Raw genomic sequence first — 27,876 nt, forward strand, 5'->3', positions numbered from 1 at the left:
TGTGCCGGTGGTGGTCAGGTTGCATCTGCTCTCCCTTGACGGTCACTTCTCACCACCATGAGCTGCTTCACTTCTTGCCTACCAGCATGTGCAGCGATTTAGCTGGACATGTGCTGCGGTGATTGTGAAGTGGAGGCTGTAGCTGCTGAGGGTGCTGGACCTTTGGATGGTCGGCAAAACGGCTCTTCCAATGTTTTCAGCTAAAGGAAGTTGGAGTAGGCGGACTACCTGGACAGAACCCACACATGCAAGGGGGAGAACATGCAAACTCCACAGACTTCCAGGACTTTTTTAATGATGCTGAATGTTGTATGATGAACCCAGGGCGTTCTTGCTTCAAGACAGCATGGCACTGTGTCACCGAGCTGTCCCAAGTATCATATACTGAACATCATTTGGATAATTACTGAAAAGTTATTTTATAAGCCAACTATTTGCCAGTCACTGAATATTATTGATTAAGATGTCATTGACTGTTACTAATAAATACGTATTAACACTAGATGATGTAAAAAATTAACAACACTAAATGAAATTTTGAATGGATTGTTCACTTTTTTTGTATTTTAATAAATAAACATTTGATCCTCTTTGAAACAAATCAGTGAAGATGGTACACTAACACATGGCACACAGTATTCAACAACTTTACATGATTTTTTAAATCATCCATATTATTTAAATAGTGACTTTTAGATTAGTTTCCAGTGTGTACAGCTTTCTTTGAGTTAGAAACGTGACATATTCAAACCTCTGGCAGTGATGTCCTCTTTGATTTTGAAGTGTCTGGTGTCATCATGCCGAGGACTGAAGAGCTCTTCAACCTGTCTGTTCATCTGGCAAAGGATACGAAAAAGAGCTGCAAATTATTTAAAATGAATAATTCCACCGTAAAGACAATCACCTACAAGTGGATTGTAAATGACTGCCAATTTGTGTGAAATTCAGCCTAACTAGTCTACTGTTTAATGTGAAAAGAAGACTCCAGGATCCCCATCAGGTAACTGTTAGTATCAGAATGCATGTGTCCGCGATCATAAATGCACGAGTGGTGTCCCAGAAAACGTCTTTGCTGTCCAACAGGAACAGTGGAGCTGAACAACACTTTGTGAACATGGAGGTAAAGACCTGGCCTTTTGAAGTAATGCAGTCTGGACATGAAAGAGAAATTTGTTTGACCACAATAACAGCAGTCTTGTTTGGCTCAAATGAAGGGGAACTATTCTGGAGAGTAATTTTGAAGCATAGACGTGTTCTTGTTTGGGTTTGCTTGGCTGCCTTGGAGACTCAGCAGTTGGTTATTCATCTATGAACCCTACATCCTTTGAAAAACAGGCTGGTAAAAGCTATCCAAGATGGACTAGAAGTAGACGGTTCAACGGGACAAAAACACTGGTTCAGAAAGAAGGCAGAGTCATTGGCTGGTTTAGTCACAATGCAGATTTGAAACCCGTCACACTGTTGGAGGGTTTGAGAGAGATGTAGCACGTGGACGGAATTTCTAAAACAACTTGTAGCAGACTGATCTCAGACACTAGCTGATGTTTAAGCCACACGGTGGCTAAAGGGGACTTAGTTGTTTCATAGAAGATGGATATATATGCATGTATCCACCTGAAAGAGCATATTTTCTTTCTGTCTATACCATCCTAATCCGAACACTGGACGGACTTCTTTTTCATGAGTATGTGTGTGAATTATTGCACAACACACAAAGTTTCTATTGTAATGTGATGTTGGTGTGAGGCTGTGCTTTGTGTTGTCTGGAGAATCTCCCCTGTAAAACCACCTCGTTAGCAGCAGCATGTCCACCTTCTTGTATTCTGTCTCTTTTTTCTGTGCCTGATTTTAGAAGCTTTCTACTGTCTCAAATCTTCTCTTTGTACTCACCTGTATGTTCTGACGTACTGTATCAGACAGGTGTTGGTGAGGTTATCTAGTGTTAGCAGACAAAGAAGAGGTCCAGATTGTAGATATTGTCAGCAGTGAAATGGGATACTTGTTACAAAAAACAAAGTTCTAAGTGGTTAGTAGTCCACAATGAGCTCATAGAAGCAGGGACTGGATTTTGGAGTAAAAGCTTACATTCACATGTGGCTGATAGAGGAGGCATACATTTAGCTTGTTGCTGGAATCAGTTGTTTGCATCTCTGTTGCAGTGAATGAACACAGTGACAGCAGCCCTGCATGAATCTTTCATTTTCAGAGGTGTTATTTTTTTAGCATTGTCAGAGAGGTGCTGATTGTGCTACAGTTTCTGAGCAGTCTATGGTGAAATTAATTCAATTTATGTCTCCTTGGTGTATTTCATATTAATATCAGATACAAGAACGTGACTCAAATAAAAAATAAAAATGTAATGGTGAATGCAGAGAAAGGAATTTGCACCAGTGTTCGTAGTACTGATAGGTGCAAATTCAACCACCAGGTGGCACTGTTCTCCCAGGTTATTCCAGGAACGATTGAAAAACATCTGCACTTGAGCAATATGCGAGTCCTTTGCTAAGAGATCTACAGCGCACACACGTGTTTGCTTTCTTTGTGACAAGCTGAACAGCAGATACACAAACCCTCCCAATGTCACCTTGGAAATGGAGACACACCTGTCCTCACCTGGTAACAATAAAGTGAAACACGTTTCAAGTGATGCCAGTGTACGCAACTGCACCCAGCTCAAAGTAAACGCATTTAATGAAATAAAATGCTAATAGAAACATTTCATACAGTTTGGAGAAGTTTTCATTGTCATCACCATATTTCTGAGTTCATGTCCATATAACAGCATGCAGCAGCTCTGAAGGACATACAGATACATCCAGATCTACTGCCTAACAAATCCTTTCTGAGTAATCATCATATTTGCTGCTTGCATAGAGGCAGTCCTGGCCTTGACGCTTTCATACCTGTTCTCTGTAGAATTTCACAATGAACTGAAATGTTTCTCCAGTGACCTCTAAAGAGTTTCTCTGATTCTACGGGCATTCACAGTGTGACTGGCTTATTAAAGAGTCAGGTGGGCCGCTTACATTGGCCAGCGTGTGTCTGCTCCCCACGTAGCACTCGGTGGAAACCTTTCCTCTCACACACCTCTGCTGTACCAGTCATTTAAAGAACTACCTCATGACCTTTTCACATCATCATCTGGGGAGGTAATCTTGTGGAAGTCCGCTAAAGTTCCTGCTCTGCAGCGCCTGGTCAACAGCATGAATGTGGGAGTCAATCATCTGTCTCATGTCGGGAGTGAATGGGTCAAAAGAGGGCCGCTGAGCCCCTGAGCGTTTGAAATGCCCGTCTTGGTTGCTCTCTGCACACAGAAACCTCTCCTCTGTCATAGTGACGTTTAGAAAGGCTGTGATGAGCCGGAGCTGGGGGAGGAGATCTCGCTGCAGCTCCTCATAATGCACCACCAGGAGGCGACGGCCAAACTTCAGCCAGCTCACAGCATGAGATGCCCACCAGGGGGCATAGCTGGAGACAAACTCTGGCCATTCTGCAAGTGAAAGAGGGTACAGTTGGATTATTTTTAGCTAATTTGATCAGGAATCACACATAGACGTTGGATTTTATCAATATACTGCATGCTTCTGAGAATTTTCATTTTTGTGTCTGTGTCAGTGTTGAATAACTGATTGCAGAACTAAGTAAAAAAAATGTACGTGTCCCAAATGATCATCTGAGTGAATGTTTATCTGTGTGAATGTGGAAGACGCGACTCAACTGGTTATGACACAAACTATGGAAAAAAATATGCGTAAAAACTGTGGAGAGCTCCACTGTGTGGATATCAAACGGCAGTACAACTTCAACATAGTTACTCCCAAGGTGAAGACTATAAATCAAATGATTTCATGCACTGCAATCAGATGATAAACATCATTCATCATCGTGTGAAAAAAAAGAGAAACTGGAATGTCAGCCAGAAAGCAGGCAGAGAGGAGACAATGCAGCATGTGTGTGTATATGCCTGTGGTATAGACAGGCTGGCTCGTTGTTGGGTCTCTAACTAACTGGTTGTTGGAACTGGTGTTTTATTTTGTTTGCGTTTTTTGTGTAAGAGCAGCCAATAGCCACATACAAGGGTTGATGAGCGCATCGAGGTGTTTTTAAGCTTGAGACTGTGACTGAAATGAGATATTTTAACTTTTTTTCTATAACATTCATTACGTTCTTAAACTATACATGAGACATTGTAGTTACATTTTGTAAGAAACAAAGAAAAAAACTGTCAAGAAGTAGTGCAGCATGGTGATGGTTTAGCAGCATGATGCCACAGCAGTAGCTTTCAGTCCACACTCATCTGTATTCTGCATTATCCTCAGAACACTCTGTCAACAGCTTTCAGTGGGACCAAGAAACTGCTTTTTCACTGTCTTTTGAAAATCAAATATTTTCAGTGCTGTGAGCAACATGAATGTTGTCTTCTTTAACCCCACGGTATGGAGAGAAGGCATTTAAAAACTCAGAGCAAATAAAAACTATTAAATAGGTGAATGTAGTCCCCGTAAACTCATTTCAGTTCAAGCGACTTGTAAAAAAGTTGAATTAAAACCTGTGAGGAGAGATATTAAAGAGACGTGAAAAGCATAAAGCTACAACCAACCAAGAACCTTCTTCCTGTGAAATGACGACCCTAACCGCAGCGGCGCCAATAACGAGATTTACGATCCCGCAAAGGTCCGTCTGCGTACACGTTTACGGTTTCAACCACTCCTATCCAGCCCTCCAAGATTCCCATTGCTTCTGATTGTCACAGGTAACGCAAGCATCTGCTTGGAAAGCGGTCTCCTGGCTGGAGTGGACAGTGAACACATCACCTATGCTCGACCATAAATCTCGCTATACCGCCCAAGTACGTGGGAACAATATGACCATGCAGAGACTCGCCCAAAAAGCCACAAACGAGACACAATGAAGGGTGTGATCTGATGTCTGCTATGCCTGAATGCTACATTCCATTTTTTAGACTTTACTCAACAGATAATTGTTTAGTGGAACAAAGTAAAAAGACAACTTTTGAACAAAGTTTAGACAAAGTTTGACTTTTCTTAAAGGGTGGCTGTCTGGTGCTCAGGAGTGAGTCTTGAGTGCTGGCCTGTAAATATAAAGGTGCTTCACGACATTCATCTCTTGTCTACTCTTGTTGTATCATCAACAGTAGGACATTATGCAGCAGTAACTATAGCAACCTTCAGCTGAGCCATAAACCACTTCATTCTATTGGACTACATCACCTTTACTCTTCCACTGGGCATCTGTGGCGTGTCCTAAGTGTCCGGCGCACTTGCGGTTGAATTCAGCCATTAAGGAGCGGTAAGGGTTGCGAATCAGCAGGATGGCAGAGTCAAACATCTCAATTTCTTTCTGCCCACTTTCATGGGTCTTTACGCAAATGCTGCGGCCACTCTTCCAGTAGTCCTTCTCGCCTTTGAAACCTGGTACCAATGAATAAATGAATAGATAACAGTCAGCTGTAGGGCAATATTTCATCAAGCACCCACTTAAACTCTCATTTCAGGACACGGACTGTGCTCTCCCCACCTCTGTTGTACAGCGTGCCATCGAAATAGAAGCTGCCAGTGTAGTAGCCGGTCACAAGCTCGATCAGGTGTCGTACCCAGGTGTTGCCTGCCCCGGGAAAACTAGAGAGAGCCACAAGGGAACTGGATGTTTGAGGCAGAAACATCCTCTCTTTGCACCTGGAGTCTGGAAGCACAGTTTTTTTGTTTCAGCTGTTGTATATCAGCAGAATATCAGAATATATCAGAATATGTATGAGAATATATAGTAAGTATTGTAGCAGAGAGCCTGAAATGGAGTTTTTTCTTTACGTGGCACAAATTGCAGTAGGATTGCAAGTCACAGATCAGAGCTGAAATTTGGGATGAAGACTGTTTTCATTTTTACTAAGCATCTGACCCCAAGAAAACAACACAGTGGTCACAGAAAGTCTCTCAGTTGGGACTTAGAATTAATGCAAGACTGGAACTTTAGCTACACTGCATGATCAGCAAAAAATGACTGACACGGCACAGTGGGATGGGCTCAAAATAATACATTTACAAATAAAAACACGTGCAGATGACTAACACATTTTTGCATTGTGTAACAAATATCTCACCAAGCACAGGGGTATGGTAAACTTGGTAGTGGTCAGGCTCTGTGGACGCCGTGAGTGCAGAGGCGATGGTGTGGTTCCCCACACACTGCTGGTTGTCCGACTGCTGGTTGAGACTGAAAAGAGATGACGTCCATGTACAGAAACAGTGGGGTTTCTTGAACACAGCCAGTGGGAGCTCCTACAAACCAAAAGCACAAATGTTCTTCAGGTTGTCATATGACTCATCACACCAATTTTTCTCTCCAAAGACTTCTAATCTAGCTAAGGGTGATCTGTCATCTCAGCTCAGATGCCACCTGACAGGTGGCAGAGCAGGTCAGCCACTAACCAGAAGGTCGGTGGTTCAAGCCCAGGCTGCAATCCAAATATCCTTGGGCAAGAAACTAACCCGATGTTGCTCTCCGATGCATCCATCGGAGTGTGAATGTTAGATAGAGCATTTAAGAGCTTAGAAGAAGTGCTTGTGTGATTGGGTGAATGAATTCGTTGTGTAAAGCGCTTTGAGTGCTCAGACAGAGTAGAAAAGTGCTATATAAGAACCAGTCCATTTACCATTTACTCAGCTGAATCTGCAGAACATCCCAACTCTCTTATTTTTCCTCACTCTGCCAGGTAGCAGGAGGTTAGAATGCTCAATGTCACAACACGAGGACACTGGAGTGAAACTTTTTTGGAACTGATATGCATGCATAAACACACACCGCACGGTGAGAATTAATCATATTGCAGTCACTGCCAATTTTTCTACCATCCATATTTCTGTTTTTTGGAGGCGACACAGCTGCACAGAGTAAGATCTCAGTGCAGGATGCAGAGTATCTACATCTCATTACAGACACATTAAACCTAAAATATTCAGCAAAAATCCAGAGAGCTCTGTGCTCCTACATGTGTTCTCCAGGGAGAGAAGACAGCTCCCTGAGTGGAGAACCACAAGTAGAGTGTGCAATAAATTGATCATCATTGCTGTAATTTGCAGAGGAGAAATTCAAACCTTATCAGTGCACGTCTCGATGCAGGACTGCGTGGTTAGGTTCGGCTGAAAGGAGTAGACGGGGAAGGTGCCGATGATGCTTTTCAGCAACTTGAAGCAACCCCGGTAGTGCACATTTCTGACTGCAAGGAGGAAAAACGCACACGGGGATGATAAGGAATAGCGCTCTGCTAGTGACTGCAAAACACATTTGAAGGGTTTGCCTTGCTTTGGTCAACATTGGGGAGCATTTATTTCTATACAAACAAGTAGCAAATGTCAGATTTTCAAAGAAATGTACATGCAAAGGGTTTCTGCGATAATTATCTTTCCATACTTGGCTGAATTCTGGTACACAGTGTAATACATTCACAAGTCAGCTGCAAATCTCCAGAGACGCCGAAGCTTCCAGTCATGAATATTAATATTGTTTATGATCATCAGCTGCTTATATAATAGATTCGCCCTTGACTGCAACAGGAGGAGGGAGCAAATCTTTACACAAGTGAAAACTGTTTTTATAAGAAAAAGTTATGGATAATCATTATAGCTGGATTTGTCGTGGTCATTGTGGGGCTAATACACAATTAGTTTAGTTGAGTCAAGAGTTTAGTCATAAAACAAAGAAGAGTAATCAGCTGTCAAAAAGGTTTTAAAATGAAGCATTAAGGACCATCCAGAACAGCAACACAGGTTAAAAGCTTGACATTTTAAAAGTGGCACATTAACTTTGTGCAACATCCTGCTAAGATAATACAACTTTAAGTATTTACTTAAATATAAATGTCAAATAATATACAGTCAGAGGTTTATGTACACTCATCATGGGCATGAATGTCATGGTAATTTGAAGCTTTTAATGATGTCTTTGAACTGTTTGTTTTTCAGGGTGGAATAAAGGATACGTCTTTAATGACTATAAAAATAAGTTTACATTTATTTTGGATTTTCCCTAATGCACACAGACTCAAAAGTACACATACAGGCTGAAGTACGTAGATATATACTCTTAAATATTTTAATAAGTGGTGCTAAAAGTTCTATGCTGATTTTTAACTTTTAACAAGACCAATGTAATTAACTCTTTGCTAGCAATCATGGTAGACTATACTGGTAGTTTCTCTTTGCCAGCACAAAAATGATTTAATTTGACAGACGTGACTGGACTGACCAAGACTCACAGCGATAACAGCAAGAAGGGGAGCTGTAGATCAGCATGTCACGGTCCTGGGTCTTATGACCCAGTGTTTTGAGTTTCAGTTCTTTTGATGTTCATAGTGTATGTTTAAGCTTATCAGGTTTCCTAAGTTTATTTGTTATCAAGTTTGTATTATTATGCCTAAGTGTTTCTAGTTATTATTTTCCCCTCGTGTTTCCAACCATGTTAAATCTCCCCTGCTCTTCATGCGTTTCATGTCTGTGTCTTACGTTGTCAAGTTCGGGTTGTCATGTCTATGTCTCATTATGTTTCCTGTTTTATTGTGAAGAGGTCTGGTGTTCTGTGTTCATCATGTTCAGTTTTACTCTCCCACTGTGACGTCATTATGTTCATGTGTGCCAGCTGTTTCCTCATGTGTCTCCACTTCCCCTAATCACCTCCTGTGTATTGATCATGCTACGAACTTTGCTTCCAAGAAGCCAAATTATAAGACGTTTTGCACTGGAAGTGCTAGCCATGAGGCTCGGCTAAGCCACTGTGGGACCGAGATCCAGGCCAGGTTGGGGCCAGGGGCTGAGTTGGAGTTTGTGCAGCCTATTTCAGTGTCAGCCGGAGGGCCCGGGGAGCCCGTCCAGCTTCAAGCTTCGTCTGCTGGAGGTTCAGGAGAACCCAGCCAGCTTCATGCTTCGTCTGCTGAAGGTTCAGGAGAACCCAGCCAGCTTCATGCCCCGTCAGCTGGAGGGCCCGAGGAGCCCGTCCAGCCTCATGCCCCGTCAGCTGGAGGGCCCGAGGAGCCCGTCCAGCCTCATGCCCCGTCAGCTGGGGGGCCCGAGGAGCCCGTCCAGCCTCATGCCCCGTCAGCTGGGGGGCCCGAGGAGCCCGTCCAGCCTCAAGCCACGTCAGCTGGCGGGCCCGAGGAGCCCGTCCAGCACCACGCCACGTCAGCTGGCGGGCCCGAGGAGCCCGTCCAGCACCACGCCACGTCAGCTGGCGGGCCCGAGGAGCCCGTCTGGCCACCTTCTGCCTGTGCTTCGTCAGCCGCAGCTCCAGCCTGTGCTTCGTCAGCCGCAGCTCCAGCCTGTGCTTCGTCAGCCGCAGCTCCAGCCTGTGCTTCGTCAGCTGCAGCCTCAGAGCCTTCATCCTCGCCCGGTCCGGCCTCTGCATCAGCTGCTCCTGCTCCACCTGGTCCGGCTCCGGCTTCAGTCTCAGAGTCTTCGTCCTCGTCTGGCCCGGCCTCGTCAGAGTCTTCGTCCTCGTCTGGCCCGGCCTCGTCAGGCCCGGCCTCGTCCTGTGCTTCTGCTACGCCTGGTCCGGCCTCTGCCTGTGCTTCTGCTACGCCTGGTCCGGCCTCTGCCTGTGCTTCTGCTACGCCTGGTCCGGCCTCTGCCTGTGCTTCTGCTACGCCTGGTCCAGCCTCAGGGCCTTCAGCCTCGCCTGGTCCAGCCTCAGGGCCTTCAGCCTCGCCTGGTCCAGCCTCAGGGCCTTCAGCCTCGCCTGGTCCAGCCTCAGGGCCTTCAGCCTCGTCTGGTCCAGCCTCAGGACCTTCAGCCTCTGCTTCTGCCTCGCCTGGTCCTGTTGCGCCAGCTGGAGGTTCAGCCAAGCCAGTCCAGCATCCCTCCACGCCATCGCCTGCAGCGCCATTATCTGGTCCTGCCTCGCCTGGTCCTGCCACGACCCAGCCAGTGGTCGACGCCACGCCCCTGCTCGTCTCGCCCGCCACGACCCAGCCAGTGGTCGACGCCACGCCTGTGCTCGTCTCGCCTGCCACGACCCAGCCAGTGGTCGACGCCACGCCTCTGCTCGTCCCGCCAGCCAAGCCACCCGACAGGTCACGTCCACATCCACACTACCGCCGGCCGCCAGCCAAGCCACCCGAGGGGTCACGTCCACATCCACACTACCGCCGCCCGCCAGCCAAGCCACCCGACAGGTCACGTCAACATCCACACTACCGCCGGCCGCCAGCCAAGCCACCCGAGGGGTCACGTCCACATCCACACTACCGCCGGCCGCCAGCCAAGCCACCCGAGGGGTCACGTCCACGTCCACACTACCGCCGGCCGCCAGCCAAGCCACCCGAGGGGTCACGTCCACGTCCACACTACCGCCGGCCGCCAGCCAAGCCACCCGACGGGTCACGTCCACGTCCACACTACCGCCGGCCGCCAGCCAAGCCACCCGACAGGTCTTGTCCACATCCACACTGCCGCCGGCCGCCAGCCAAGCCACCCGACGGGTCACGTCCACGTCCACACTACCGCCGGCCGCCAGCCAAGCCACCCGACAGGTCTTGTCCACATCCACACTGCCGCCGGCCGCCAGCCAAGCCACCCGACAGGTCTTGTCCACGTCGCCGCCGGCCACGGGCCACGCCACCCGAGTGTGGCCAGCCATGCTTGCTTCGCCACTGCCACCTTCCACATGGCCGGCCCCCTGAACCTTTGGACTATGGACTCCTGTGCCGTCGCCCTCCGGGTCGGCCCCCTGAGGAGTTATGAACTGTTCCCTGTACTCCTGTGCTTTTGATGGACGTTTTGTTTTTGTGGCTTTGTTCCAGGCCCTCCGTCCTGGACCCCCGCCGCCCGCCCTTGGTGGGTTGTTTTTGTTTTTGTTTTTCGTGGTTTCGGGCGTCTGGAATCCGCCCTTGAAGGGGGGGCTCTGTCACGGTCCTGGGTCTTATGACCCAGTGTTTTGAGTTTCAGTTCTTTTGATGTTCATAGTGTATGTTTAAGCTTATCAGGTTTCCTAAGTTTATTTGTTATCAAGTTTGTATTATTATGCCTAAGTGTTTCTAGTTATTATTTTCCCCTCGTGTTTCCAACCATGTTAAATCTCCCCTGCTCTTCATGCGTTTCATGTCTGTGTCTTACGTTGTCAAGTTCGGGTTGTCATGTCTATGTCTCATTATGTTTCCTGTTTTATTGTGAAGAGGTCTGGTGTTCTGTGTTCATCATGTTCAGTTTTACTCTCCCACTGTGACGTCATTATGTTCATGTGTGCCAGCTGTTTCCTCATGTGTCTCCACTTCCCCTAATCACCTCCTGTGTATTTAAGTCCTCTGTTTTCAGTGTGTGATTGTCAGGTCGTCTGTTGTTCACGCCATGTTCTCCATGCCATGTTTCTAGGTTTCATGTCCAGGTTTTTCCATGTTGTTTGTTTAGTTCTCCCAGTTTAGGTTAATGTTAGTTTTATTTCTGTTTGCCTTGCCCTTTATTTGTACCTTTTCTGCCAGCCTCATTAAACGGCTCGCTTTTTGTTGATACTCAAGTTTTGATCCAAGTTCCTTGGTGTCTGCATTTTGGGTCCACTCTTCACAATACATACAGTCTGCTCTCGCCAGACTGTGACACAGCATGAGTAGCATGGTCTCTTACAACCATTTCTAAATAACTGCACATTCCAAGATCATCAGTTCAAACAATTTTATGTACAAGTTATATAGATGTGTCACCACTTTGCCAGGATATGGAAGAAGACCTAAACTCTCAGCCTCACCCACATAGCAGACAGGTCTGGCCCGGATCTGGTCTCAAGCCGGCACTGCTGGCTGACTTCTGGCATGGTAAGTGGTATGTCATCCAGATATGGGCCAGGCCCATGGTTTGGTTTATGTGGCCCAGGCTCATAGAAAGCAGGTCTTCCCCAGATCCGGCATCAAGCTGGCTCTTCTGACTGACTGGTGTCATGGCAGGGTGTATGTCAACCAGATGTGGGCCAGGTCTGGCAATGATGGCGCTATTTATGTTCCTATTTTCCTATTTTAGTTAGAAGACCCAAATGCCATGTTGCAATACTATACTGCTATGGTATGGTTTCAAATGCAGGTTTGACAGGCTTGTGAGTGTACACTTTATCCAAAACCTAGTGAGGGTTTACTCATGTTCATCACCAGGTAGTTGTAGGCAGTGTTGGGGAGTAACGGAATACATGTACCGCCGTTACGTATTTAAAATACAAAACATGAGTACCTGTATTCCGTTACAGTTACCGTTTAAAAAGGTGGTATTCAGAATACTTTGTTGAAATAAATGGATTACACTGCGGTACTTCCCTGTTTCATTTTGTCGCGGGTCAGGACTGTTTGGGTTTTGTTTGACAGCTACGTGCCGTTGTTCCAGGCGGCAGCGTTACGGTTGCCATGGTTACAGGGTGACGCTCTCTCTCTGTGTTTCCTGGGTGAGAGAGCGCCTTTTTGTTGTTGTTGTGCTAAGCTAACATGCAGAATGCTACAAGCATAGCTCTAAAGAATGTAGCATCATGGGCAGTGTAGTCCGTGCTGCAGGGAGAATGGACTGCCAAACACGTTATGTGTCTGTGAGCGCGAGGAGGGAGAAAAAGGAAAAGTACGAGCTGTCATCGAGCAAAAACGGGAGCTGGAAGCATGTAAATATAATAATAACCACTGCAGCCAAACAGAATGCCTGACGAGCCCAGTTGTAAGTAAGCTATTAAGACTCGACTGTACACAGTGTTCGTGTTTTCCTCCGAAAACAATAAGTTCCATTGGAGCCTTTCAACGCCTCTCTCTGTCTCTGCTAGCAAAGTTGACCCAGACAACAAAGTAAAGCTATTTTTCGGCTATGAGCCCGACACGAACCCGACGTATTAGCCAGAGGTCCCTTTACTACGGTTCGGAGCCGCGGACCTTCAGTAATAGTAATAAATCACACAGCAATAGTACATTCACGTAGTTGTAAAAAGCATGATAATATATTAAGTAATCCAAAGTATCCAGAATACGTTACTGTCATTGAGTAACGTAACGGAATACGTTACAGAATACATTTTGAGGCATGTATTCTGTATTCTGTAATGGAATACATTTTAAAAGTAACCTTCCCAACACTGGCTGTAGGTCAGGAGGTTGAGCAGGTCACCTACTGATCGGAAGATTATGAAGCGCCTTGAGGCGACTTTTGTTGTGATTCGGTGCTATATAAATAAAATTGAATTGAATTGAATTGAATTGAAGATTAGTGGTTTGATCCCTGGCTCTTCCAGTCGGCATGTCAAGAGTGTGAATGTGTATGAATGCAGTTAGGAAGCTCTCAGTTTAGAGAAAGTGCGTGATTGGGTGAATGTGGCATGTTGTATAGAGCACTTTGAGCAGAAAAGCGCTATATAAGATTCACTGTCATGTTACTTTTGCACTATTATGTTCTGGCACATGTTGTTATCATATGGGCTGATTCAAGTACACGTTAGGCTGACATCTGGGGCCAGATCTGAAACTGTTCTGGGCCAGCACAGGACCACCAGTGTGTCTGCAACTGGCCTTGTGCTGGCCAATGTGTGGGCCACCTCTGGCAAACCAGATCTGGGCCAACAAAGGGCCGTCATTCTTTGCAGTATGTGGACCATGTGTAAGCACATTGTGTGGGCCAGATCCGGGCCTTTCCAATTTTGCTATGTGGGCATATGAGAGGAAATCGAATGGGTGTATTCAGTAACCACCAACGCTCAAACCTGTCATGAACTGAAAACCGCTGGAACACCAGCGTCACTGTCTACAGTGAAGCAAGATTCACATTGCCATGGTCTAAGACGGTGTCGACCAGGAAAGAAATTCTTGCTTCTTCAAACTGAAATTTGCAGATGATCACAGAGATAAGCTATTATGGTCAGATCAAAACTTTTGCTATTTCTCCATAATGAAAAGAGACATGTTTGGGGGTGACAAACCCAAGAACTGGACTTGACTCCAAAAAAAATCACCATTTAAAGCTACACTTGGCATAATACTGCAAAGAAGCAAAGGAGTGGAATAACAACAAAGCACAGTTGCCAGTTACACAGTAACACAATTTTGTCAAGACCATCTTCCCAGAGGAAGCAATGGCATGAAAAATAACAAAGAACAGGATGTTGCTGTGTTATATTTTTCTTATTATTTTGCATTACAAATACTACAACAATACCAGAACCAACAGGATTTGTCACTCATGCATTTCTGAGCATCAACAGATGACAGCTCGCAGATGGCTGTCGCAGCAATGCAGCCCGCTTTCTAGGTGTGCATCAGACAAATATGATGACCGCAGGAACGGCGATGGAAGGATTTGTCAATTTAAACATCAGCCAAAGAAATGCTGACACATCTCAGCCAGTCTGTCACACAGTCTGAGATGACTCAGACAAGGACTTTTAGAGTGGAGAGTAAACACTATTACATGCTTACATTTTATTACGGAAGGAGTTCAGTTTTTTTTTTTTTTTGTTAGTAGCATATTAAATGTTTGCTCATTATTTATTCATGGTTTAAATATGTGCTCGCTGTTGCTCCATTTATTACTTAATTTCGTTTGCATTAGGTGTAAACCTAACACAATGCATCATTTTAGTCACAAGTGGCATCGGTTCATTTATGCAAATCAGCTCAAGCTGTTTGTGTGTGTGTGTGTGTGTGTGTGTGTGTGTGTGTGTGTGTGTGTGTGTGTGTGTGTGTGTGTGTGTGTGTTTGTGTGCGTGTTGATGTGCGGGCTGATATATACCTTTTTATGATAATCTTTCTTGAATAAAGCCCCCACCGTTTCACACACCTTCCCCTTTCCTTCTGTAACACTGTGCACTAAGACAAATCCTTATCCTATCCTGCTGTGCTTTTCATTGTAATTCACTTAACTTTCTTCTTTGCTCCTAGCTGTGAATCCCAAAAGTTATCTGATTCTTTGGTTCATATCAGACGCTTTCATTTTTTCCGGAGTGGTTAGGTTAGACCAGAGATGGGCAGTAACACATTACTTGTAATGCGACCACTTTTTTCAAGTAATGAGTAAAGTAAGTGATTACTATTGGAATAAAGTAATAGATTACTGTTACTTTCTAGTAAGCACGCTGCATTACTGCATTACTAAACCATGATTTTGTTTGTGAAAGTGTCTCATGACAATGGCGTACGAGCGTGCGATGTCCGTGGCAGGAACAGCGAAAAATTTAACTTCAAATCTGATCAAGCACCCAGCACGCCACCACGGGAATGTGAAATTCCCATTCCCCTCCATGACATGACCGCAGCGGCTCCGGGCAAACCTCCACAGGCCCCACTCCTGCTAAACAACTGAAAATAGATTCAAGAGCGACAGGACTTAGTGCTGCTGAATCTTTGATTCTGAACATTATTTTATTGTATATCTTGGAAAATGCAGAAAATAGGTTTAAATGTTATATGCAACAATCAGAGACTGTTGGATATAATTTAATTTTTGCTTGATGCATAAAAGTTTAAAACTAATAAAACAATTTTTTAAAAGTGACTTTTCCATTTGATTCAATTTTATATGATGGATTATGCAGACAAAGATCGATTTGGGTTGAAAGGCCTAATGCTTTATTACTTATTCAGGTTGTGTATCATGTTTTTAAAAAGTATCTAAGTAATAAAGTAACTAATTACTTTTGAAAATAAATAATCAGTAAAGTAATGGGATTATTTTCTTGGAGATGTAATCAACAATTAGTAACTAAGTACTTTATTCAAGTAATTGGCCAACACTGGGTTAGACAAAGCAAAGTTATGGTTAAGTATATGTAGACACATTTAGAGGAAGTAAATGACGATAAAACCTTCAAAATATGAGTAATGTTGGGTGGTTCCAGACAAAAGATGATGAATGTGAAAGATGCTTCTCTGGTTGTGTCTCCAAAACAATTCTCCCTCATCGCATCGACAATGCATCCTCACTGACCAACAAAATATGAATAATGCACCGTGGAAGTGACACGCTGACCAACTTGACAACATCTCTAGAGCAGGGGTGTCCAACTCCAGTCCTCGAGAGCTACTGTCCTGCAGCTTTTAGACACATCCTTGTTCCGACACATCTGAATCAAATGAATGACTAGTTACCCGGCCTTTGCCAAACTTGATGGCATGCTGAAGAGGTAATCCAACCATTTGATTCAGCTGTGTGGGAGTTGGACACCCTGCACTAGAGAAAAGAAAACAACAAAAACTGATGGCAGTATACCTCTGAAACGTTGGATTCACCAAAGAAGAAAATGTTGAGTTGAGACAGTAGAAACTTTGGATCCTGTGGTACTAAATTCAGTTCAATTTAAACTCTATTGAATTCATACAGCACCAAATCACAACAAGGTCCTTTATGTGGTAAGGTCAACCCTTACAATAACACAACTGCTATCTATACCAGTCATCTGATTGTTGGCGCTTTCTCTAAGTTAGTTCCTGGACAGAGGAATCAAATGTGCTGTATGTATAAGGCTTTGGTTGCACAGCGGCATGTGGCAGCGTTATAGATGGTGGTGTGGGGAGTGCATAGCTTTAACTTTTCTGTGTTGTTGTGTTTTGAGAATTTAACTTCAGTCATTTCTTCACTCATCTGCGGAGCCTGTGTAGGGTATAAATAGTAAACGGTGCCGTGTCTTCCCTGAGGGAAGTCAACTCACATTTTCTGTGACCTGGCAGCTGCTCCTCCACCTTGTATATGGAGAGACGGCCCACGCCGCCACAGGGAGACCCCCTCTCACCCCGACACACCAGACTACAATCCTCTTCCGGAGCCCGAGGGCTGCTAATCCGATTCCCGCAGTGGCACTCGGCTCCGTACTCCAGACCTGCAAACTGGTAACCACTACACACACACACACACACACACACACACACACACACACACTGATAGTTATTGCCCTAGCCAATGGCAATCCATAACCTGAAGCTATTGCCCTCTGGCTATGCTCTCCCACAGGACTTTCGATAACATTTCAAACTTATCATTTAACTCAAAGTTACTGGGCTTACACATACAGTTTCCCCGTGATAGCCATCAGTGCTTTTCATTCTGCACTCTCCTGACTGTGTAATGCCTTCTTCTGGCTGCAGTGCAGTCACCTCTGATCTGTACTTTACATATCAAGGCTCTTGTGACTCATCCCCCTTTCCTCTTCCTTTATCCAGGCTCCTTGGGAAAGACAGAGACCTCATCAAAACGGACCTTTTCATGTATGTCCTTTGAAGCTTGCTCATAAATTGCCTTGACTTTTTACTTTTGCTCATTGCGGTAATTGGCTCGCTCAGGTAACGAGACTGCCTTCCATGTGGACAGGCAGAGGGCGGGTTTGCATTTGAGATGGAAGCGCCAGCTATCCGCCTGGCAGCATCCATCTGTCCTCGGCTGTTCCCGTTTCACTGGGGATGCACTGCTTCCTGGCTGCTAACATATAAAAAGGAATAATTCAAGCAGGTCATTCCTTGAGTTGTGTTTGAAAAATTCCACCTGTCTCTACATGTTTAATAACAGGTTTGTTGAGGATGTGGCAGCGCTGATTACTCGGCTCACACTGACCCAGTCAGAGACTTCCACACCACAGCACGTCCACAGGAAAAGCACATATCTAACCACTGATTTATTCACCAACTGCTGGACTCAGCTCATTAAGCGTTCTATAACACACACACAAACACCTCCCTTCTTCCTTTTTCTGCAACAGATCGAGCCTTCTGTCCTGGCCTGCTCTTCATTCTCCCCTCTCTCACTCCTCACCCCCTCATCTTTTACTGTCATCCAGCCACCTGGCTCTCCGCTATAGCTCAAAACACAGGAGGCATTCATGGAGGAGACTGAGATCCAAAGCATTTACTCACACAGCGAGCTTTCTGTGGTCCCTTCACAGGAGCCCGCTGTGAACGCATTACCTTTCCGAGCAGGTGTCTTGACACAAAGAACTGGTCATTTTGCGCAGGTCGTAAAGCATGGTCCCTCCCAGGGCTCGATCGCTGGCGTTGTGAAGGAAGCATCCGATGTAGGTTCCTATATGAAGAAAAGAAATGTGAAATTAAAATTCATTCAGGCAGAAAAGTCCTGTGGTGGCACTCAGCGTGCGCAATCACAAAACCAAGGCAGCTGAATGAAAAGTACACATTTATGGTCAAATCTAATAATAAAACAGGAATCGGGCACTTGTCATTCAAGAATCGGACAGATTTCCAGCAACGCATTTCTTTTTTCTTTGATTTGACCTTGGAATTTTCCCTTAGTTTTCGCCTATCATCCTTTATTGGCCAAATTAAACTGAGTGACAGACTCATAAGGTATAAAAATACTCACCATTAGCACCATTGACAAACTAAATAATGTCCTACGTAGTGCCTCGCAAACTTAGAACACATTTGTTTTTTAAAATCAAACAGAAATGAGACAAATTGTGTATGTCCATGTTTGTGTTTGGTCCATGTTGCACACACACACACACATGTTGACACACTCCTCTGCAACTTGATATGGCATCTTCGGTTTGGCTCCGGACACATTCTCCAAGACTGGCAGAACCAAAACAGCCTTTGCGTCATCACTTACTCACGGTTATTATGCACAGCAGCATGTATCGTGAGCCATAACATCCAACTAAATTATAACATGGCAAGGCTTGATTTATCCAGCAATGTAGATGATTGGTATTTCTGCATTACTGTGAACCTATTTACTTCCACTAGAATAAAAATCACCCGTGCAGAAAGAAGGATGTAACGCATAATAGGCTACGGCAGACTATTATGATGTGCTGACAAGATTAAGGCACCATATAAGATGTAACCCAGATTCAGTCTTTGATGTAATCCCTGTCTTTGCCACATTGCAACATCAAACTCTGCTCAGCTGACACATTAAAGTTTTCTTTATAAATTTCATTTTCAGCGTGCGAGGGAGCTGATGCATTTCTTTGTGTGCAGATTTAATTTCCATCTTCCTCCTCGAGTCTGACACTATTATGTTTTGAGGCCACATGCTAGATGTTGTTAGTCCTTTAGGAACTGAGTTTTTGGTGGATGGAGTGCGTGCACATACTTGGCTTTTAGGTTTATTTTGCAATCCCTAACATGAATTTACGTGTATCGATGTTTATAGGTTTTAAGGACACGAGGGGCTTGGCTTTCTGTTTTCACTTTACTACCAGCGGCGAAATAGGCCGATGCCAACTGGTCAAAGAGAGGATTTAATAAGTGTTGGAGGTGCATGTGACGGGGACTGATGGAATGTGCAGCAAGGTTAGCAGACAAGACAGAAACACGCAATGGGCTGTGAAATCTCTGGCAGGCCAAGCATCACCGTATCGAATTTGTGATTCAATCAGTCTGCAATGTCTTCTGAAGCTCGTCCAGCCTGTTGTGCTGGAGTCAGGCTGAGTCACCAGCCGCCGGCGCCCAAAAAACAAATGCAGGAGTACAACGGTAGCTGCTGCCTCAAAGTACTGAAAGGCTGGGACCACCAAAGAAGAAACTCAAATGGCATCACCCAAGGTGATGCCCCCCTATGCCTCTCAGCCACCCGGCGGTGCAGGTCATTGTTTTAATCAAAGTGAGAAAGAGACCCCGGGCAATAGCAGCTCAGGGTTAATGGAGGGAATCAGCCTGAATTCCCAGACATGATAGAAACGACTGCACTTTTGGCTTGCCACTGTGCTGCTTTCTTAAACACCAAGACAGATGGCTGAGCTGGAGCTGATTCTTCCCCGCAGGATTGGATGGAGGAGGCTAATGACAGGATGGCCAAGAATGAGGACATGTGCTGCTGCCACGGGTAGCAACTGTGTGTGACCATTAAAGTCCGCTGAAGGGGGTTCATAGCCTCGCTGCTGGATCTACATACTAAAACCCTCACAAGTGTGAGCAGCGTCATAAAAAAAGGACAACAAAGAGGGTTTCGATGCATTACAGGCTGACCTGAGACAGGATGAGAGGAGGATCATCTCAACGGGGTGTCGGATGCTGAAAAACACAACACTCCTAAGACTGTTAAGACTTTTTCACACACACACTGCAGCCCTGAACTTGTCTAGACATTATGCGGAGGAGCTGCGTGTCAGAATGATGCACGCTCTATACAGCCGCCACTGCTCGCCTGAACCAAACCGAGTGTTTGCAGTAGTGAGAAAGCATTTAACAAGGACAAAATCAAGTGCAGCATTAATTCAGGGAAGCCACAGAGTCAAGCTCAGCTGCAGATTAACTGATTTCAGTAGCAGCACACATCCGATACACTTCCACATATCCAAATGGTTATTTCATAGAGGGCATGCTATTTAAGCTCCTTATCTGCAAACCCACCTTGTAACCGACCTCCTGCCCAGCTCCTCTTTTTCTGACTTAATCTCCTGTTTCTGTTTCTGACTTATTCGGTGTCATATCTGTTGTCACTGACGCCAGCTCTGTTCTGAACTGCTCCTCTGCCTAACTCAAACATTCCACATACCCGCATGGAAGGCTCCAGGAAAGAGCCATGGTGCAAAATATAAATTACTGCAGATGGAAATAGCTTTTCTTCTTTGTCTGAAGTTCAGAGTTGCCAGTCACATCACAGAGTTAATGCAGAGACCTATTACGTTCACATCAGACTCCCAGCGAAACCAAGGGGCAACTTGGACTCTTCCATGTGCCTTTGGGCTTTGGGAGGACACGGAAGCACGAGTACAGACCACTGCACCGCTGCCACCTGTGTGTACAAATCACTTACAGCACTGAGTGAAACTTTGCCAGAGAATCAAATACTTTGTCATATCTCCATCTACACATCTCTCCTTATTTGTACTTTACATATAAATACATTTGTCACTCATTCCTGCAATGTGTAGGGTTTCCAGCAGCAGATACAAAGTATTATACATCTCTGACGTTTATTATAAAATGTTTGAACAGGTAGAGCTCCTGAATCCATGGATATATGAAACTGAAAATGCATGTGCAAACTTCTCCATCTGGCTGTGTGATGTTATTACTGCTACACCCTCTGTGTGAGAGCAGCCACTGAATAAAGATGGGATAAAGACTAAAATCATGAAAATGCCTTTTGGGATTTTGCACCTTTTTGGAAGTCCAGAGCGGAGCGGGACTGATATGTCAGCAGATTACAGCCAATAAATGAGCTACCATAGAGAGATATGTTTAACCACCTGTCTTGTCCTCACATTTGTTATTAAAATAAAAAAAATCTCTTTTAAAGGATTTTTATTGTAAGTATTTGTTTTCATTATGTGATTAATACAAACAGGGGACGGTAACTCTTGATCACATTTTTAAAATTCAGATAATGTGTGCTGGCCTGAAGCTTTTGGGCTTCAGTCCAGAGATTTAAGCCGTGAAATTTGGATAACGAGACTGTTTTGGATGGGTAAGAGCTGTTTAATGGCAGCCTACCTTGGCTGAACCACCTTATGATAGTCTTGATTTAGCTTCTTATTACTGCTTGACTCACAGTAAGTAGCAGCATTTCCCCTCTCCATTACACCGCCTATTCTACTAAATAGGAAAGTGCTTTTTAAATAATTTTAGACATGGTGCTGCAACTGATATTGATGTAACACTGTCTCTAAGACTGTACCTACTTTCATTATAATTTGATCTTTTGATTAACTCATTTGCTACCAAGTCAATTAACTGTTATAGGTTTTCTTTATTCAGCAAGTAGTCCAGTACACAAACATTCACAATAGCAGCAATCACATCTCATTTGAGGAGCTGGAACCAGCACATCTTTCTGCTTTTCTATTATTTTGATGACACATTTAAAGGTTTATGCAGAAATATTTTCCTTTTGCAGAACTTTAGATGAAAATAGTGATGCTTGTTTTATCTCGCTACACTAAATATGAAGGTAAAGACCGTAGGCTGCTAGCTTAGTGTAAAAACAGCTAGCATGGAGATTGCTACTTTGGGTCTCATTTGAGGTAAGAAGGCCAAATATCAGTAAGGTCTCCAGTTAACATTTTTCACCTTTCTGTGTGTGTGTGAATCTGCCATCATGGTGGAGTTTGTTTGCTTAACACAAAAACTAAACTGTGACTTTGTGGGGTGCTATTTACAGAAATGCCTTTTGATCAGAAGCAGTGACTTCTTGGAATCAGTCCACTAGAGGTTCAGTGAGATATTTCTTGCCTCAAAGTCCAGCAACAGCAGCTGGAAGCTGCTGACAAGACCCACCAGCGTCTGGTTTTTATGTTAAGCTAGGCTAAAAATGTGTTAGTCATGGTGGGAAGTGACTGCAGCAGACGGCTGTCCATCCACGAGCCTGCTTGTGCTGGAGGTTACTTCCTGTTGAGAGGGATTTTTTTCCTTCCCCCTGTCACCAAGTGCTGGTTCATAGGAGGTTGTCTGATTGTGGGGGTTTTCTCTGGGTTACTCGAGGGCCTCTTCCTCACATGATAAAGCACCTTAAGGTGACTCTTGTTACGATTTAATGCAATATGAAGACAATTTAATTTAAATGTATTTATTAAATATTGCATTTACATGTAAATGATTTTCATTTCAGTGTCAAATACATGTTGTGGAATTCGAGTGATTGCTTCATTATTATCTGGACTGATATCCTGAAATAATGCATATACTTGGTTTAGAAACGGTGTCAAAAATACGCTTTTTTCTAAGCCCTTCAACCGGCTACTTTCACAGGGCCTGTGGCACAATAGACTTGGGTAATTGAATTCTGTGTCCTGGGTAATACTTTTTAAAAAAGACCCTTTGCCAGATGGCTGTTACTGAAACTGATCTCTTTCTTGCCTCAAACATTTTTCATCTGTATTACCCTACTTAGTGACTGAATGGTCATGTAGTGTCTGTTTAAAAAAAGGATTAAGAGCTTTTACGGGATGCTTTTCAAGAATGGGCTGAAAGAACAAATGTTCCACCGAAGGTAATTCCAATGTATTTATCATTTCAGCAAAATGGCAAAGGCGCTGACAGGCACAGTTAAACAATGGAGTAAACATCCATGGATATCTCAAAGTACTCAAGTAATGGTGAGGGCTCCTTAGCAGAGAGTGCAAGTAAGAAATTATATCGTTTTATTAGCTTCATAATTACTAATTTATTTTCTGGAAGCTACTTTAGTGCTCGCCTGCCTTTTTTTTTTTTTTTTACTCTTCTGGTTTCGAGAGGATCAGTGAGCTCTATCTTTCATCTACAAGATCTGAAGCAACCAAATGTAAAATGTTATATAAATGTATAATGAAGCTCTTCTAAATGTTCTAAGGTCATGATTATCTGTTCATAAATGTCGAATGAAGCTTGTTGTGAGTGCACTATGTGAGTCCTGTGCAGAGAGTGCGGTTTCCCAGCCCCTGGCCATCTGAACAAAAAAGAAAGCCCAAAAATAGAAAATAAACATGCATATGTGCTCCTGATATGTTGTTCACGGGGAAATCCGTCGGCTCAATATGCTCATAGGGTATTTTTGTCACTTTTTCCCCCAGAGTGTTTTCATAGACTTTGTAATATATGTTTTTAATTTAATGGCAGAAGAGTTGTCCAAGCTTGGCCACGGTCACCTGTGTGGCCTTCCTACGATTTGTGAGAAGGCCACACAGGTGCAAGTCAGTGACATAGCAGAGGTCCCGGTGTTTTAGAAAAGCAGATCTAAAACGTGTTAGAGTGTTTAAAATCCCAGCTCTACATTCTCAGCAGAAGTCATTGGAGAAGATCTTTTTCCACGTAAAGAATCGTGCATTTGTCATGATGCACGTTAATGGCATTAACACTTCACTGGCACACTAATACATCTAAATAGGGCGACGCAGTGACCAGTGCTTGTTTTGTCTGCTGGCTAGTTAGCTATACTAAAAACAGCAGTGAACCTTGTCAAGCCACAAGTGATAGAGGCAGGACAGTGTCAGCTCAATGTGCAGACAAATTCATAGCTGTGCACAGTTATTTACCTTTGTGCCTGCTGCTTCTCTGGACGGAGACTCTTTGCTCTGGACTCTCTGGCAGCAGACTGTGAAACCAGCGATGATGCAAGTGTTGGACCCCTAGGCTTCGGGAAGCAGTCCAGTGTCGCCCTCCTGCCTTGGCTCCCCCTCCAGACGCAGCCTGAATGGCAACCCATCTGGAGCGTGCCCTCATGCCCAAGCCTGCAGTCCTGAGGGCAGTAGGAGGTGCAGAGAGGGACCACAGGGGGGGCAGGCTGGCCAGGTTTGGCTGAGCCACTCTGATGCTGGAGCGCTGTAGAAGCAGGATGCTGCCTGCCATCAGATAGGCGATGCCCAAGCAGAGCAGCAGCATTTGAGCCCGCTTCAAGAGGCAGTGCAGCTTGTAGAAGGGTGCCACCATTCCTATACCATTTACTGTCTCGCAGCTCAGTGGAAGGCCATTTGGCGAGTAAGGAGAGAGAGCAGATCTGTAGCCTACTTAGAACTTCATAATAATGACAAGACCTGTAGGATCTAGCAGAGGTGCAAACATTGTCTTGGTCCTTTTGGAGCCACAGAGTCTGAGATCAGCAGTGTAACAATGGATGTATCACACCAGAAAGATTTAATATCCAATGCTGTGGTCAGTGACTCCAAGGGGATCCTTGGGTGTAAGCTGGGGGGAGAAAACAGAAAAAATAGCAGCAGCTAGATTTAATGCAAGCGTATTTCTCTATATGTCAGCACAATGAAAAGGAAAAGATGAGCCCGACTGGTGAATTAGATTCACAGCTTATGTTGACATATCGGCTTGTGTTTCTGTCTTGCAGCGTCTTGCAACAAATCCCATGGTGCTGCTCCATTGCTTCCATTGTTCGCATTTGTTTTTATATCATATTGCTGCCCAAAGTTGCGATTCCTGATTTTAAAATGACACCGAACCTTTGTGGTTTCAAAGTGCATTCTTGACCTTATCTCCCAGCTTCCAAATCTCAACTATCTCACTGAAAAAAAATATCATGTGATTAAAACTGTCTGGAGAGCGCATTATGGGTGCTTATGAAATGGGGATTATCATAGCAGTGTGCGCAGACAAACTCTTGCCTCATCCGTGGAGAGATGAATAAGTGATGAGTGGGGGGAAACATGCAAAGATGAGATGTTGAGGATCGCTGAATATGTAGGCTAAAAACACTGTGGTGTTCGCAGTGTTCTCTGAAGCCTGACACTTTGACTGAAGAGTGGAGCAGTGGAGTGAACATCCGATGAGATCCATTAATGCCTCGTTGTCTCGGTGGCCGTCACACACCGTCATGCCCTTCAGCTCTACTTTTCATCTCAGGCCTTCTAAGACACACTCCACCCCCCCTCAAAAAAGTAGGGGTGCGGTGATGCTCCCTATGATAGAAGCAACAGTTTGCTCAGTGAACAGTCTCCGATCATGTCCAAGTGCCCAAGTTATGTTCAACTCCACGTTTTTACGCGTAAAATAACTCGCGGTTGTGTATTCGAGGTGAAAAACAAAGACGCGTGGCTGAATTGATTTAGTGGAACGGGATGGGAGGTTGAAAGGCAAATGAATCACAAGCGAGAGTAAACACGCATCACCTATTTAAGAAGCCGAGGTCTTCCATCTTAAAAGCCCCTCACTGTGCCTCCACCATTTACAGTATTGAATGTTGGACCATGCGGCTTACCTTCAGCACCGGAGCGGCGCGGCATCCTTCCACTGCGCGATCACTTATCAGTTTATAGCCGTTAAGATCGCTGTTTTCCTCGCTTTGTTGTGCACCGAGTGTGTCCTCGGCGTTTCCCAGAGCTGTTATATAAGCTCGCTCTCCCTCTCTCTTTCTCTCTTTCTCTCTGCCAGCGCTGCTTTCCGTCGCCCCGAAAGGCTGGCACGGCGATATAAAGCGCAGGCAGTACGTGTGTATGTGCTTGTGTGTCAGAGAGAGAGAGATACAGAAAGAGGAGGTGATGGGGACGAGAAGGAGGGGTAGTCGGTCTCATTTGCATTGGTGATGTGGACGCGTCACAGCTCCTCCACCGTGCAAACGGGAGTCGTGTCCAGCAGTCCACAGGCTTTACTGCACATAAGGAGGGCCTTAAAAGGCGTGCAAAGGCTATGCTGAAGCCCATCTCCATACACTGAGCTCCATGCCCACAGTGCACTATATATTGAGGTGCAATGCAGAGGGCGGCGGGGCAATAAAACCCCACGCGTGAACCATTTGAAGGACGTTTCAGAAAACGCCACAGAATAATCAGATCCACGTCTAAATAAACAAACTAGGACTGAATCTGACAATATCAGCATTGCTCAGAGATCCAGAGCACAAATCATGCAGTGGTTCCCGCGCGTGTGGCCCTACAGGTTAGGCTCGTTGAAGCACTTAATGAACTGCCGTGACTCACGCGTCAGTCTAGCGTGGATGACGTCCTAGCACTACAGCAGCACAGTCAGAGCCTGGCCTCCGTGTTCCTGCCACCAACAATGCAGAGCAAAGCAGTACTTAAATGTCAGGGTATCTGTGTTCACGACTGAAGGTAAAGAAAACAACCACACTTACCCGTGAAGTTACCGAGTAAGGTAGTAAAGGTGGGTCAAAGTGATCACATAGTGGAAAGCTATTTCGTGAGTTATTAATGAATTATGCAATAAAATATGAATCTGCAATTTCATTTACAGACGACCTTTTCTTTTGTTATCTACACATTCATAAAGTAGGCCAATTCATTATTTGATCATTTAACTGACAATAAACAGAGGAATTATAAATACATAAATTCCTAAATGAACTAATAAATGAATTAATAAATACTTTTTTGTACTTGTCCTCCATCATAATATGTTTATGTTCTTACAAATGGTTTTTCTGTCGAGATCATTTATGTTCTACATCAGCGTCTTCTTCAACTGGAAGGAGGTGTGTTTGTTAAGAAATCCTTTAAGTAACAGGTGGATGCTGGTGTCTGTAGTTGCTAGCGTTGCTGGCTTTACAGTACCTCTATGATTTGCTTGTTGTGCCGTTGGTTTTTTCTAGATCATATTTATTGCAGTTACAATGCAGTCTGTTATCATTTAGACCAGGGGAACTCCAGGCCTCAAGGGAGGGTGTCCTGCAGGTTTTAGCTCTCACCCTGGGTCAACACACCTGAATCAAAATGGTTAGTTCATTACCAGGAATCTGGACAACTTCAAGTCATTTAAATCAGCTGTGTTGGATCAAGGACATATCTAAAACCAGCAGGACAGTTTCCCTACCCCTGATATAGACGGTCATGAATGCAGCTTGAAAACCTGTCTGGCTAGCTTTAGCAAATAACTTAGCATTGCACTGTCTCACCCAAATATGACTGCTTATGGGGACCAACATGAGAGCAACAAATGGTCATCTGTAAATCTTTGAAATAGCGCTTTACAAATCAGACGTCAATTGTCTTCCACTTTTCTAATTTGGGAGGCAATCGCTAACCATTATAGGGCGAGAGGCGAGCTACACCCTAGCCAGGTAAGAGTCTATTATAGGGCTAACGCAGAGAGAGAGAAATCCATTCTCACCTACAGTCACTTAGAAAGCATCAAATCACTTAATTACCCAGAGAGATCATGTAAACCCGCACAGATAGGGTCAAGCCTGATGGTGCATTTAAACCTTCGATTCTAACCCAGGACCTTGTTGCAGTGAGGCAAAAGTGCTAACCACTACGCATCCATGCTGCCCACGTCACAAAAGATTTGGGAATTTTGATATGGTCTATGCCCTGCCCCACCCAAACCATCACACAATGGCAGATACTTCAGTCATGAGAGTGCTGGTAACACATGAGTTATAACAGCTTGTAGAAGACAAATCACCCACAGGGTCACAGGCTGTTTGTAGAAAGAGCAGTATTATATATTTTGGAAACATCCAGTTGTTAAGACACTGTTGTCATCAAGGCATGATGAGGCCTCTAACACGATGAAGAATACTTTGCAGTGCACTG

At 44.6% G+C, this 27,876-nt stretch overlaps 1 protein-coding gene across 1 annotated transcript; it reads right to left on the minus strand.

Moving 5' to 3' along the window:
* Positions 1-3,137: 3,137 nt before the first annotated feature.
* Positions 3,138-24,307, minus strand: wscd1b (WSC domain sialate O sulfotransferase 1b). The gene is made up of 8 exons (XM_085363321.1): positions 23,914-24,307; positions 17,903-18,017; positions 16,657-16,841; positions 7,113-7,234; positions 6,119-6,296; positions 5,539-5,703; positions 5,232-5,432; positions 3,138-3,490 (listed from the first exon to the last, which is right to left on the minus strand). The coding sequence occupies exons 1-8, from the start codon at positions 24,305-24,307 to the stop codon at positions 3,138-3,140; spliced, it is 1,713 nt and encodes a 570-aa protein (XP_085219447.1).
* Positions 24,308-27,876: the final 3,569 nt, after the last annotated feature.

Source organism: Diplotaxodon limnothrissa, linkage group LG10, assembly GCF_057381915.1.
Source record: "Diplotaxodon limnothrissa isolate DT_005_m linkage group LG10, D_limnothrissa_male_GT1.1, whole genome shotgun sequence".
NCBI lineage: Eukaryota > Metazoa > Chordata > Actinopteri > Cichliformes > Cichlidae > Diplotaxodon > Diplotaxodon limnothrissa.

What these genes read in the sequence shown, in the direction of transcription:
- wscd1b (XM_085363321.1), bottom strand. Translation starts at nt 24,307, where the DNA reads ATGGTGGCACCCTTCTACAAGCTGCACTGCCTCTTGAAGCGGGCTCAA. An exon ending in GCTGCCAGGTCACAGAAAAT is followed by an intron (nt 7,235 to 16,656) that starts GTGAGTTGACTT and finishes TCCTCCTTGCAG; the next exon opens with TCAGAAATGTGCACTACCGG. An exon ending in TCGAGACGTGCACTGATAAG is followed by an intron (nt 6,297 to 7,112) that starts GTTTGAATTTCT and finishes TTTGGTTTGTAG; the next exon opens with GAGCTCCCACTGGCTGTGTT.